Source organism: Sorex araneus, chromosome 5 (genome assembly GCF_027595985.1).
Source record: "Sorex araneus isolate mSorAra2 chromosome 5, mSorAra2.pri, whole genome shotgun sequence".
NCBI lineage: Eukaryota > Metazoa > Chordata > Mammalia > Eulipotyphla > Soricidae > Sorex > Sorex araneus.
The window spans coordinates 179042550-179056254 of record NC_073306.1 but is presented as its reverse complement, the minus strand read 5'-3'; the positions used below and the strand labels follow the sequence as shown (position 1 = coordinate 179056254).

The following is a 13705-nucleotide window of genomic DNA, read 5'->3' as shown; positions in this document are numbered from 1 at the left end:
CTGTGTGATTTGTGAAATGTATACGCTGCTGCTTCAGAAGGTTTGTTGACAGAAAGAAATGATATGGTACATCTAAAGTGCTTAAGAACAGTGCCCAAAAGAGTAAAAGCTTGATCCCATGGGTTATTGTTTTCATTGTTATTCTGCATCAATCATAATTCTGTAGGAAGACTTTCTGAGTCTCCCAAGTTGACTTAATACTTTGAATTTTATTTTTTGTTTTTATTTCTTGGGTTTTAAGGGCAACTTCTGTTGATGTTCAGAGGCCAGACCAGGTTCTGTGTTTAGAAGGGCTTGGTGTTGCTTGGGGACCATATGTGGTGCTAGAGACCAAACTGGGTCAATCTCATGGAGAGCAAGTGTCTTCACCCCTGTACTATCTCTTCAGCGCTCCTCTGCATTTTAAATTTTGCCCAAGGTCACTTGAACCATCTTTTAGGATTTGCATGTTGACTTTTAGGGAAAAGCCATTCAGACTTCTCTAGCTTGGTTCTGTTTTCTCAGCTATTGGCAAATTTGTGCTTCATTTCAGTCTGTAGTTTGGGGGCTGAAGGCCATCTTTTTGTTTCATTCAAGATGGATTATTCTCCCATCTTCATATGTGTTATCGATTTCATAGAGTTCCAGGGCAAGAGAGGGAGCAGAGGACATAATGTGTCTATGCTGCCATCTTCCCATCCTATCGGTTTTCAGAGACCACTTGTACTTTTTTAAAGAATGTGACAGTCCCTTCAGTCTCTGCATCATCCTCTTATGTTGCCTCTTGCTGTTTCAACTTTCAGTGATCTGTCACCTGCCTGCCACTGCGAGGGAGGTCATAGTTGTCCGCAGACCTCCCCACCCACACACAAGTGCATCTCCTGATATATTTACATGGTCAGCAGATTATTATTATTCATGGCTTATTAAGATAGCCTTGGTGTTAATTCATAACTGTTCCCTGTAGCAAATTACATTTTGAATTTTCTGCCTACCTTTTGCCTTCCCTAGAATCAATGAATTGATTTTCCCTTTTCTTTTTTAAGTTTATAAAGTTTTACTAATTTATTTTGTCTTTTTGCATTACCTTCAGTTTCTTTTCTTGGAATAATTCTCTCCAACAATTCTTAGATTTGATCTAATGTGGCCCTGTTCACTAGGTTAGCGTGCTTCGTGCCACTCTAAAAATTTCTTGGGTTATCCTGATCTGACTGGGCCATTTCTATTGGACAGCCGCCCAACTCTCCAATGCATGCATATTTAATCTTTTAGCATAGAAAGGACTATTTTTATATTTTTTCTAGTATTCTGAGCCCAGAGGCAGAGCTGAATGGTCTCAGTATGGTGCATGGATGCTCAGAGAGTTTCACCTAAGACCCCTGGTGCCATAGTACTAACCTCAACATCCTTCATCCTGCCTGCCATAGCCGTGGCATAGCCAAACTCTGTGTAATCTTCCAGTTCACCCTCGAGTTTCACTCTTCTAGGTTGAAGGAGAGTTTAGTCACTCTCTGAGGTTAGGAAAGAGTTATGTTTCTTTTTTTTTCTCCCTCCATAATTTTTTGTTTGTTTGTTTTTGGGTCACACCCGGCAATGCAGGAATTTACTCCTGGCTCACGCTCTCAGGAATTACTCCTGGAGGTGTTCAGGGGACCATATGGGATGCTGGAAATCGAACTCGGGTTGGCCGCGTACAAGGCAAATGCCCTACCCACCATACTATCGCTCCTGCCCCATTCCCTCCATAATTTTTAGGAACTCCCAAGCGGTGCTCAGGGCTCATTCTTCTGCCACTCCTGTCAGGGTTTGGGGAACTTTGTGGTGCCAGAAATCAAAGTCACGTCTATCACTGAGCTATATATCCTTGAGCCCTATCACTGAGCTATATATCCTTGAGCCCAGGAGTCTGTTATTGAAACGTACCTGAAAAAAATTCATTTGCTTTAAGTATTTTTTAGCCTACACTTTCAGAGATACCAGGTTTTCCTGACTCCTAAGTTATTTGAAAAATTTACAGCAAAGATGAATATTTTGAAAAGACCTAGAAAGTCCTGAACCTGGAAAGGCTTCCCCTAAGCTGAAGCTTTCATACTTACTTTAAAACATTTTTTAAAATTTATTAGTGAATCACCATGAGGTACACTGACAGACCTACAAACTTTCATGCTTGCATTTCAGTCATACTATGATTGAGTACCCATCCCCCCATCAGTGCCCATTCTCTACCACCAATGTTCCCAGTATCCCTCCCAGCAGCCGCCTCTGTGGCAGGGCATTCCCTTTTGTTCACTCTCTCCTTTTGGGTGTTGTGGTTTGCAATAGAGATATTGAGTGGCCATCGTGTTCGGTCTATAGTCTACTTTCGGCACGCATCTCCCGTCCCAAGCAGGTCCTCCAAACACCATTTACTTGGTGTTCCCTTCTCTATCTGAGCTGCTTTTCCCACCCAGCTTTCATGTTTCTTTATTTTTCAGTTTACAGTTTTTTTTCCTTTATCTCTTCTCATCCCATTTTCTGTTTCTTTGAGAATTAATCCCTCCAGAAAATAATAGCAACAATAACCATAACAAAGAAGTTATTTTACAGGATGGAGAATGGAACCTGTGCTAATGCAAACTGTCATCCCACTTTCTGTAGCTGGAAGTCTCCATGGAGAAAATTGTCTTCTCTGTTGTACCTTTGTGAACTTTATTTTCCTTGGCCCAGAGTTCCCACTGCTTGCTCACTGTGAAAACAACAGTGGGTGTTTATTGTGTTCTAGGAGATGGTGGAGAGAGCCTCTACTTTGGAATCAAAGACTGTTGTTCTAGTCTTGGCTTAGTGTGACTTTGGGAAAGTTACTGAAGTATTTAAAGCTTCACTTCATTTAAGTTTTTTTTTTTAATTTATTTATTTTTTTGCTTTTTGGGTCACTCCCGGCGATGCACAGGGGTTACTCCTGGCTCTGCACTCAGGAATCACCCTTGGCGGTGCTCAGGGGACCATAGGGGATGCTGGGAATCGAACCCGGGTCGGCCGCGTGCAAGGCAAACGCCCCACCCGCTGTGCTATTGCTCCAGCCCCTAAGTTTTTTTTTTATTATTATTTAGCACTGTCATCCCGCTGTTCATCGATTTGCTCGAGTGGGCATCAGTAATGTCTCCATTGTGAGACTTGTTGTTACTGTTTTTGGCATATCAAATATGCCACGGGTAGCTTGCTAGGCTCTGCTGTGTGGGTGGAATACTCTCTGTAGCTTGCTGGGCTCTTCGAGAGGGACAGAGGAATCGGACCCGGGTCGGCCGCGTGCAAGGCAAACGCCCTACCCGCTGTGCTGTCGCTCCAGCCCTTTTTATTATTTGTTAAAAAATTTTTTTGTTACTGAATCACTATAAGATAGACCCTTACAAAGCTATTCAGGATTAAGTTTCAAAGTATTTCAACACGCATCCCTCCACCAGTATACATTTCCCAGTGTCCCCAGTTTCTCTCCCGTTACCTCCTTGCCCTGTCCCCCTGCCCCAGCCTGTCTCTGTGGCAGGCACTTTTTTCTCTCTGTCTCTGTCTGTCTGTCTGTCTGTCTGTCTGCTCTCTCTGTCTCTGTCTCTCTCCTTTTGGACATTGTGATTTGCAATACAGATACTGAAAACTAAGCCTTCACTTCTTAATTTGTAAAATACACCAGATACATTCGGTGATGACTCGCCATCCTTCAACTCAAGTGTTATGATTTCATACTAGATTATTTGTTTCTTATGTAAATCTGGAAAGGTTTCCCCACCACCACCCCAAAACATTTACCATGAAACATTTCCCCCTGAGTTTAATGTTGAGACTTTTTGTTTCCTTCAAGGCAGATGAGCCACACCCCATGATTCTCAGAGCCTTCCCAAAAGCCTACCTCTCCTTTGGTAATGGATGTTACTCACTGGGTTGGGAGCTCTACTTTTGCATATGGCTTGTTTTTCAGGGCATAGCTTGCCTTTCCTTCACAAACTAGTCTTCTAAGTGATCACTTCACACTGATAGTATAGAGAAATATGCTATACAAAGATGCAGTGATCATTTCCGAAGAAGTGGTATTTATACACTGACAGCTTCTCTGGGACAAGAAGAGTTATCAAAATTTTAATTTAGAATAAGGAGACTAATTTAATTTAGAGTAGTTTCAAATAATTTAAGTGGGAAAGGAACTTTTCTCTGGCTTGTCAGCTTAGGATGTTATAATAGTTTATTTAGGTGCAGTATCCACCTGCTCGTAGACAGGTGACCCTGAACACCCAAAAGTTGTTAAAAGGATGGGATCCCAACCCTTCCTTTGTTATAGTGACTCTCAATTCTGTCTGCACATTCAGTCATGATGTCCTGAGTCTCATCCACTGCAGCAGAATCAAATGGTCTTGACATGGGCCTTGGGCATATGCAATTGAAAGCAAAAGATTCCTAGGGGATTATAACATATACTTAAAGGCTGAGAACTATTCTTTTAGGAGCTCGAGGTCCAGGTATGCATTAACCGCTAAGGAACACAGACGGTTCTGATGAATTCTGATGGGTCATACCTGATGGATACAGGCATTAGAAGGTTTTTAATCAACTGGAGTCATCAGGGAAGGCTCTGTCAAAGGATAGTTTGGATCAAGTAGAATTTTCAGAGGTGGAGAGAGGGAACTTTCTATGCCAGGAGATGAATGCTGATGATTTTAATGGCCATGGAGTGTTTGGAGATAAAGACTGGTTGTTAGACTGCAGTGAGGATGTGGACAGACATTCTTTAGCATTAAACCAACTAGTTTGGACTTTATCCAGTAGGTGGTAAAGAGGCTTTGAGGTGCTCCGAGAATTTATTAATATAGTGCACTGTGACACTGTGATTTATGTAGTTGTTTACACTGGGTTTTCAGGCATACGGTGTTCCCACCTCCGATTTCATCACCGCGTGTTCCCATCCCTCTACCACTTACCCCATATGCTTTCCTGCCCCTAACCTGACTCCTTGACAGTTATGCTTAGTAGCAGTCGTAGCACTGTCGTCCTGTTGCTCATCGATTTGCTTGAGCGGGCACCAGTAACGTCTCTATTGTGAGACTTGTTGTTACTGTTTCTGGCATATCAAATACGCCACGGCTAACTTGCCAGGGATACTCTCTGTAGCTTGCCGGGCTCTCCGAGAAGGATGGAGAAATTGAACCCGGCTGTGTGCAAGGCAAACGCCCTATCTGCTGTGCTATCTCTCCAGCCTAGTGACTATGCTTATTACATTTAATTGTAATTTGGGTCCCCTGGTTAGGGGAATGTTGGATCTAGTGGTTTAGATATGTACAGATACTCTACTTCCAAGGATTTCTGATCATCGAAATGGCTTCATGAAAGCGCTAGCTTTGAAGAGCCAATGGGAATGAAGGATAGAGTATAGTTTGAATAAAATGAGACAAGAATCTGGAAAAAGGAAAAACCAGTTTCTATCATGGGCCAGATCATAATGCTTTGACTTGGGAAAATAGTAGTGGAGTTTCAAAAACATTATAGGATGAGGTAGATAGCTTAGGGAAGAGGGTATACATCTTGCTTGCATGCACAAGCACTCAAGTTTGGTCCCTGGCACCACATAGTCCCCTAAGCAGCCCTGAATTATTGGGGCCCCCAGCACTGCTGCACTTGAGTCCTAAACCGTTCAGCCCAGTTGAATGGCTATCACAGCAGGTGGCATCTGCTAAGGACCTCCTTCCCCACCCCCCAACACCACTGAGTTATATTGTGTTCTCTTATTCTTTTAATTCTGGGAGCCACGTTAAGTGGCACTCGGGGGACCATATGTGGTTCTGGGGATTAAACTACTAGAGTCAACTGCATGCCAGGAAGGCACCTTACCCCCTCCCTGTTCTGTCTCTCCAAACCCTGAATTCTGCTTTCATACTGAATTCTTTCTGTATTTTATTGAATGCAGCAATAATTTTGTGGTATTGACCTTTATATGTATACATATATATAATTGCCTTTTATTCCACTTGAGTTTATTATTTCCACTGAAATCTCGACTTCTTTCATTTAACTGAAATCCATGGAGGGCTACTGAAGGGCTGGCAGTGAAGGATGGGAGGAAGTAAAGACCAGTGGACAGGTGTACAGTCCTGTCAGCAAATTATCTCTGACAATAAGAATCAGCGGATTATCTCCACGGGGTCCTTTTTTTCTTAACTTTAATTTTTTAAACTTTTACATTGAATCTCTGTGAGATAGACACTTACAAAGCTGTTTATGATTAGATTTCAATCATACAGTATTCCAGCACACCTCCCTCACCAGTTTACATTTTCCAGCACCAGTGTCCCCAGGTTCCCTCCCATCACCCGTCATTCCCCCACCCCCTGCCTGCCTCTATGGCAGGTGCTTTTCTTCTCTCTCAGGCTGTAGAGCTGGTAGGGAAAGAGGCAGAACTTGAAGCCACAGGACCTGAACAGGCTGCTTGGGTACCCAAAGTGCAACATGAAGAAACCAAAAGAAACATTGTGTGTGTTTGTGTGTGTGTGTATGTGTGCATGTGTGCATGCATGAGTGCCAATACAGACATGAATTCAGTGGTGATGTTTTGATGTCTTTGGAGCATACACTTCCAAATGGTCAGGCAGTGGAGGTCATATGGGATGTTCAAAAGGCCAGTGGGAAGCATTGACCAGTTCTTGCTGATCATATGGGGCCAGTAGCCAAAGTTTTCATGTTGGTACTCTTCCAACACCTGGATGGTGCCATTGGGGGTGAAGCTCTAGAGAATTTGCATCAATTCATAAAGCACCAACTGTCTGCAGTCAGGTCACTCTGGGTGGCAGTCCTGTATTTAGCTGTCTTCAAGCTGCTCACCAGACCCCAGGTCTAGAGTTATGTCTAGACTTTGTCAATAGTGAGACGTCTGCTCCCTGAGTTCAGTGAGACTGAATTCGCCCTGAATTCCCCATCTACTTCACAAAAGAATTCATCACCATGGGAGCCCACAGAAAATCAATCCAGGACACTTCCCCTGAGCCTCTCATTCAGCTCGTGGAAGACTTGGTGGTGGTGGTGGGGTGAGGGGGTGGGAGACACTAGGGGTGGGGAGGAAATGGCTGGCACTCCTGCTTCAAAGTGGGGGGGGGGAGGGTGAGGGTAGGAGGTCTTTACCTCCCTGTTTTATCATGGGAGGATGTTCAGAGCTTCATGTGTTGTAAAGCGATTTTGTCAGAAATGGTGGTACCCATTTCCTTCGTCACATGCTGGCAGACGGGTAAGAGTGCCGGAGCGGGGCGTCAGGTTGACCGTGAGGATGGTGGAACTCCCTGGTGGCTGACACAGCCTCAGGTCTCGGCATGCACTCAGGGAACCATTTCTGCTCTTGGTGGGACTTTCTGCTGCCTTTATGGTTCCGTCGTCCATGCCTTCCTAAAGGCTGTGGGGGAGGTGGGGGAGGAAAAGGCAGTGCTTCCAGCTTGTCTCAAGAGCCTTTGGGCCTTTTTTGTGTGTCTGTGGATTTTCGGTTAGGAGCGTTGTTGGGTTTTCAGGGGCTGATGTGGGTAGTCTGGGCAAGGGGGACCTGTTTGTCTTCACAGGCTCTGGGTGAATGGGCCATGATGGAGTCCGTGACTGGATGGGTTTCCTTTGCTCCTGGGGTTAAAAGGGAAGAGGCTGAGGCGCATAATAGTGGAGCCCCCAAAGAACGTCCTTCTGACTCTGGTGACTGGGATTTTTTGTTTGGTTTTGGGCCACACCAGGGCTTACGCCTGACTCTGTGCTTAGAGATCACTCCTGGCAGGGCTCGGGGTGGGGTGGGGGGAGGGCATGTGTAGTGATGGGGATCCAATCACAATTGGCCACATGCAAGAGAAGCACCTTGCTACCTGTGAAATCATCAGTCCCCATGAAATCGTCATGAGATAAACAGTTACAAAATTGTCCATGATTGGGCTTCAGTCATACAATGTTCCAACACCCATCCCTTCACCAGTGCACATTTCCCACCACCAATGTTCTCAATTTCCCTCCTTCCACCTCCACCTCTAGTCTGCCTCAATGGCAGACACTTTTCTTTTCTCTCCTCCCTCTCCCCTCTTTCTTTCTCTCTCTTTCCTTTTGGCCATTATGGTTTGCAATATAGGTACTATAAGGCTATCATGTATATCCCTTTAATCTACTTTCAGCACTCAATTCTCGGCCAGAGTGACTATTTCCAACTGTCATTGTCATAGGGGTCCCTTCTTTATCCTAATTGCCCTTCTCCCCTCCCCCAACTTGTGACAAGCTTCTAACCATGGGCCAATCCTCCTGGCTCAATATTATAATCTTACCAAAGCTAGAGACTGACCCTCCTCCGCCATCCAGATAATTCATGTTGTTCACAAATGACCTATGTCTATGTACATGTTCTTATAATCTGTATACCGAGATGCCAAGGCAATTTCTATACCAGCCTAAACTAGCAAGCAGGTGATAGATGAAATGTACTTTCCATCTGAAACACTCATTTCTCTGTCATCAATAAGAAGAGCATCTGAAACTAAGGGGTGCCGGGGAGGGCCAGAGCAGTGACACCTCTTCATGGTAGCAAGTCTTGATTAGGTTTTCTTTCTTTGCTCGGGGAGTGGTTCTCAGAAGGTCCAGGGAGAACATCCTGGAGATTCTTGGCCTCTACTGGGCTTAAGGCAGTACCTTATCCCTGCTATCATCTCTACTCCCCCAAGTTTTCCCAGGGAATGCTGGGATATAGAGGGGCATAATAGAATCATGGGAAGAAGAGAGGCACAGTGTTCATGCCCTGGGCATTCTCAGTCCAGGTACCTGGAAGATCAGTCATTGGCTCCAGCTGGCTGTGGGGAGGGTAATATTTAAATATCCTTCCAACATTATAAAGAGTCATGTCTTATTTTAATTGTTTTTCTCACTTTAGATTGCTGGGATCTTCAATGGCAGGAGAAGGAGTCATCAGAAGACAGAGATGAATTTTAACACTATTTTGGAAGAGATTCTCATTAAAAGGTCACAGCAGAAAAAAAAGACATCGCCCTTAAACTACAAAGAGAGACTCTTTGTGCTGACAAAGTCCGTGCTAAGTTATTATGAGGGTCGAGCAGAGGTAGGAGACAATCAAGATTTCTTTGTTGCTTGCTGGGATGTTTGGTTTTGGTTTTGGGTAAGCTCGGGGTTTGCTCCTGGCTCTGTGCTCAGGGCTCACACCTGGCGGGCATGAGTGTCCATATGAGATGGTGGGGATCAAACCTGTACTGGCCTTGTGAAGGTCAAGAGCCCTCCCTGCTGTACTGTACTCCAGTAATGATGCTGCCTTCTGGCCCTTCCAACCTCATGGAAAGAAACTCTGGGATAATGAAGTTAGGGTTATGATATCTTACCATTCGGAGTCAAAAGAGCAATTTTAGGGCACGGATAGAAATCATTCACAAGCCTGTTAAGCCTAGGTTTAGTTAAGTATGGGCACACATTTTATATCAAACTACCGAGTTAATCTATTAAAGTAAATTGCTGCATCAGTTTTAGATCCTTGTACTATTTATGAAGTGTACAATAATGTCATGGGGTCCCTATATCTGAGGGGGTTATTTACAATACCCCTGGCAGATATGTGAAGCTGTGGACTGAACAAGTACTATGTTTTATCCTCTGTATGCACACTTATGATAAAATGTAGCTCATGAGTTAGACACAGCAAGCAACTGACAATAAAACCTAATACTAGAATAGAACAATGATAACAATGTACTGCAGTGAAAGTTGCCTGAATGTGGTTTATCTCAAAATGTCTGTTTGTGTGTCCTATACCTGAACAACCATTGACTGAGTAACAGAAACTGCAGAGTTGAAGCTGGGGCTAAGTGGGGACTGTCCTACTGTGTTCATGGCCTTTCCCGCCAAGTCTGACACACTGAACCCTGGTCTACTGATGGGTGTGGTCACTTCTCTATTGTTGAGAGTTACTTGAAGCTGTGGAGTGACGTGGCATATCATCAAAGAGTGACTTAGTGACACTGCGACTTAAAGCGACCTCAGCTTACCTTTTTCTTCTGGCAGAACAAGCATTTATCGCAGAGTTCTGTTTCCACATCTCCTTTGGTTGCTGCTGCTGCTGCTGTTACCGTGCCTGGGGGTCTCACAGGCGCGCACATTCAGCTGTAGGGCTGGCGGGGATCACACAGCAGGCCACGGCCATCAGCGCGGTTTGGGTTTCGGTGCTTGCACATTTGCTCACCCTGGGGTACCCTCTTTCTTTGAGGTCACACGAGGTCTGGTTGCAGACCTCAATGCGGGGTTATACTTCCTGACTAAAAGCGCGTATGCATCTTTTTTGGTGGTGGTGTCTTGTCTTCTCCCTGCTGGCACTCTTTCTCTTTGTACCTTTGCTAATATGGTGCCACCTCCTTGGAGTGATATATACCCCCACCTGCCTTCAAGGATCCACCATTCCGTTCACTTTCAACTTTTTTTTTTTTTAGGTTTTTGGGCCACATTCAGCAATGCTCAGGGCTTACTCCTGGCTCTGTGCTCAATAATCACTCCTGGCAGGGCTTGGGGGACCATATTGGGTACTGGGGCTCAAACCGGGATCAGCCACATGCAAGGCAAGCATCCTACCCTAAGTGCTATTGCTCCTACCTGCTGTACTGACCTTGGTTGGAATAAACCGATGGTGTCTCCCCACTGCTCTTCTCCCACCTGCCTTTGTATTCAAAGGAAGTCATGTTAACTAACTGCATTTTTTTTTTTTTATGTGTGTGAGGGTTGTTGTTTGTTTTTTGGTTTTTGGTTTTTGACAATGCTCTGGGGTTACTCTTGGCTCTGCACTCAGGAATCACTCTTGGCGGTTCTAAGGGGGAACATATGAAATGCTGGAACTTGAAACCAGGCTGGCTGCATGCAAGGCAAGTGCCTTACCCACTGTCCTATCACTTCGACTCCTTTTTAAAATTTTTGGGTCACACCCAGCTGTGTCTAGGTGCCATATCTCCTGGGTCTGTGCTCAGAGATCACTCTTGGCAGTGCTTGGGGACCAGATTGGGTGTCAGGGATGGAACCTGGTTGGTCACCTGAAGGTAAGAGCCCTCTTGCTATTGCTCTGGCCCTCGTTTTAAAAACAGAACTATATTTGACATTATAAACTTTATAACCCAATGCATCAATGAAAAATGGGACTAAGGATTCTTAGAAATTTTCAAGAAACTTCTGATGAAGATTAGTATAATAGCACTTACCTGGAGAGATAGTTATGATAACACTTCTCCTGGCCAGGGAGTTCAGCAGCTGCAAGCCATTCTTTGCATGCAGTTGTCTCAGTTTGATCTCCAGCACTGCATAATCCCTTGGGTGTTGCCCGAAATGATCCATGAGCACCAAGCTGGGAGTAGCCCCTGAGCACTTCCAAGTATGGCAGGAACATACTTGCCATGGGCAAAAATTATAAAGTTTTTTCAGCAAAAACATTGAACATATATATATATATACACGTATATATATATATATATATAGAAAGAGAGAGAGAGAGAGAGAGAGAGAAACAGAGACAGAGACAGAGAGGTGAACACAAGGAGTGGGGAAGGTATCTACCTGTCCATTATAATATGGACTTATAACATAAGTCCATATATGGACTATAATATGACTTATAATCAGTGTTTAATTAATATACCCATTCCATAGAGGGAGGAGCACGTGTGAAGGCCCCGACATATATGAGTCCTTGGTTCCCTTCTAGGGAACTGTTCTATTCTAGACTTGTGTAGATTATACAACTGATTATTACACATTCAAGGTGCTGATGAATTTGTTAATAATAAAGAACAGACATACAATTTTATTTCTTTCAATAAGATTTGTTTTGGGGGGAGGAGGGCTGAAGAGATAGTATAGCAGAAAGGGCACTTACCTTGTATGCAGCTGACCCAGGTTCTGTCCCCAGTATACCATATGGTCCCCTGAACCTCACCAGGAGTGATCTCTGAGCACAGAATCGGGAGCAAAACCTGAGCACAGCTCAGTGTGGCCCTAAAACTAAACCAATGTTTTTATTTGCAAGTCAGGCCTTGAACAGGCAAGTCAGGTGCTTTACCACTAAGCCACGTCCTAACATTTTTTTTTTCTTTCTTTTATTTATTTGGCCTTCCATAAACTGCCATGGGGTAGCCTGGGATGCACACCCAGCAATATTTGGCCAACTGGGCAGGATGCTCAACGCTTAGGCCCAGTGATCCTGGGGCCTGCCAGGGCCACACCTGGAGGTGCAGGGCCTTGCATGCTTCTCGACCCCTGAAAGAGATCCCTGGCCCCCATCATACCATTTTAGCGCTTGAAAGAACTTTAAAGACCCCCAAAATGTTTGCCTGTGTGTCTCTATGGCCGTACTCTGTGCCCAATCTTGTTTACACATTCACCTGTGGAAACTAAGGCCCAGGTGCTGATTTGCTCAGGCCACGCAGTAAATTGGTTGTGAAGCTTGGCCCCAAACTCAGATCTGCATTTTTCTGACTCAGCCTGCCCCATAACGCTGCCGGGGTGCTGGAAAACATCCATACACCATTATTTGTTGCATGGCACTCAGCTAATTTGTTTTGGCTTGTTTTGTACAAGCCTCGTTTATGCAAAGCTTTAGTGCCTGTGTACGAATAGTGTGGAGGGAGGAATTAAAAACAGGCGAGACTGGCTCTGTTCAGCTCATGCTCTGAGGAAGCCGAAGTTCTCCTTGTTCACGGTCATGTTTGCAGACGCCCTGCAGTGGCCTCCAGTCTACTCGGAAGGGGTCCTCTTGCTACCCGGAGTTTGGATCTTCACGTGCCACTGATGTTGGTGGTCCCCCCCCCATAGTATCTGGGTCTCCTGACTGCACCGGCCCTTGGGCTTCCAGCTGTCGTACGGGGCAGCTGCACGGCAGGATTTTCAGCGTTCTGCAGCGTTCCATAGCGTGGTTTCCGTGGAGGTGACTGGTTTTGCGTGCAGACACTCCCCTGTCCCGAGCCTCTCCCTGCGGTCTCGGTAGATCAGTGGAGGACGAGCAGTGCTGTCCGCCCTCTCGATTACAAGCAGAGGAGCTGGGGATGGATGACCAAGTCAGGGGGCCTTCTGTGAAGTCCCACCCTGTTTCACGAGCTGCACCCCGCCGGCTTATCTTTCTGGCGAGTGTGCTATCTGTCAGACCACACTGAGCTGCTTCCCTTGTGGGCGGCTTCCTGAGCAGTAACTTCACTGACCACCTCTGCATGCATTTGCTTCCTCCTTTCCTTCTTCAGCGTTAGCGATTAGATCTTAAGAAGGGAGGTTCTTCTAATAGTTGTTGACTTTTTTCCTTCCCTGTGAGGTGGTGGGAGTCCTGAGTGTTTAAGTAATGTCAAAAAGAGAAGCCAGGGATGTGGCTCAGTGGGCGAGCACTTGTCTTGCATGTGTGAGCCCTGGGTTTGATCCCCCCACACCACATGGACCCCCAGAGGATTGCCAGTGTTGATTCCTGAGCACCCATCTGGGAGTAATTCCTGAGCACTGCTGAGTTGGACTCCCCTCACCCCCTGCACACAAAACCAAACCCAAACAAAAAGTTTTATGGAGAAAAGAAACGCTGGGAAAAATATTTCTGTGAATGGTGGTTTTTTTTAAATTTAATTTTATGTTTATAAAGTAGTTCACGATAATTTGATTACATTTAATATTCAAACACCAATTCCACCACCATCCCACCTTCCCACCAGCATATTTTGGATGTTTCCATCACGAGCCCCAACCCCTG

General features: G+C 45.1%; 1 protein-coding gene across 1 annotated transcript in view; it reads left to right on the top strand.

Annotated features, from left to right (window-relative positions):
• The window catches only part of TEC (tec protein tyrosine kinase), a 149311-nt gene that overhangs the window by 47241 nt on the left and 88365 nt on the right, over positions 1–13705 (top strand). The window contains exon 2 of the mRNA XM_004607993.2: positions 8873–9058. Within this exon, the coding sequence (XP_004608050.1) occupies positions 8921–9058 (138 nt within the window). The 5' untranslated portion in view covers positions 8873–8920. The remainder of the gene's footprint in view (positions 1–8872; positions 9059–13705) is intronic.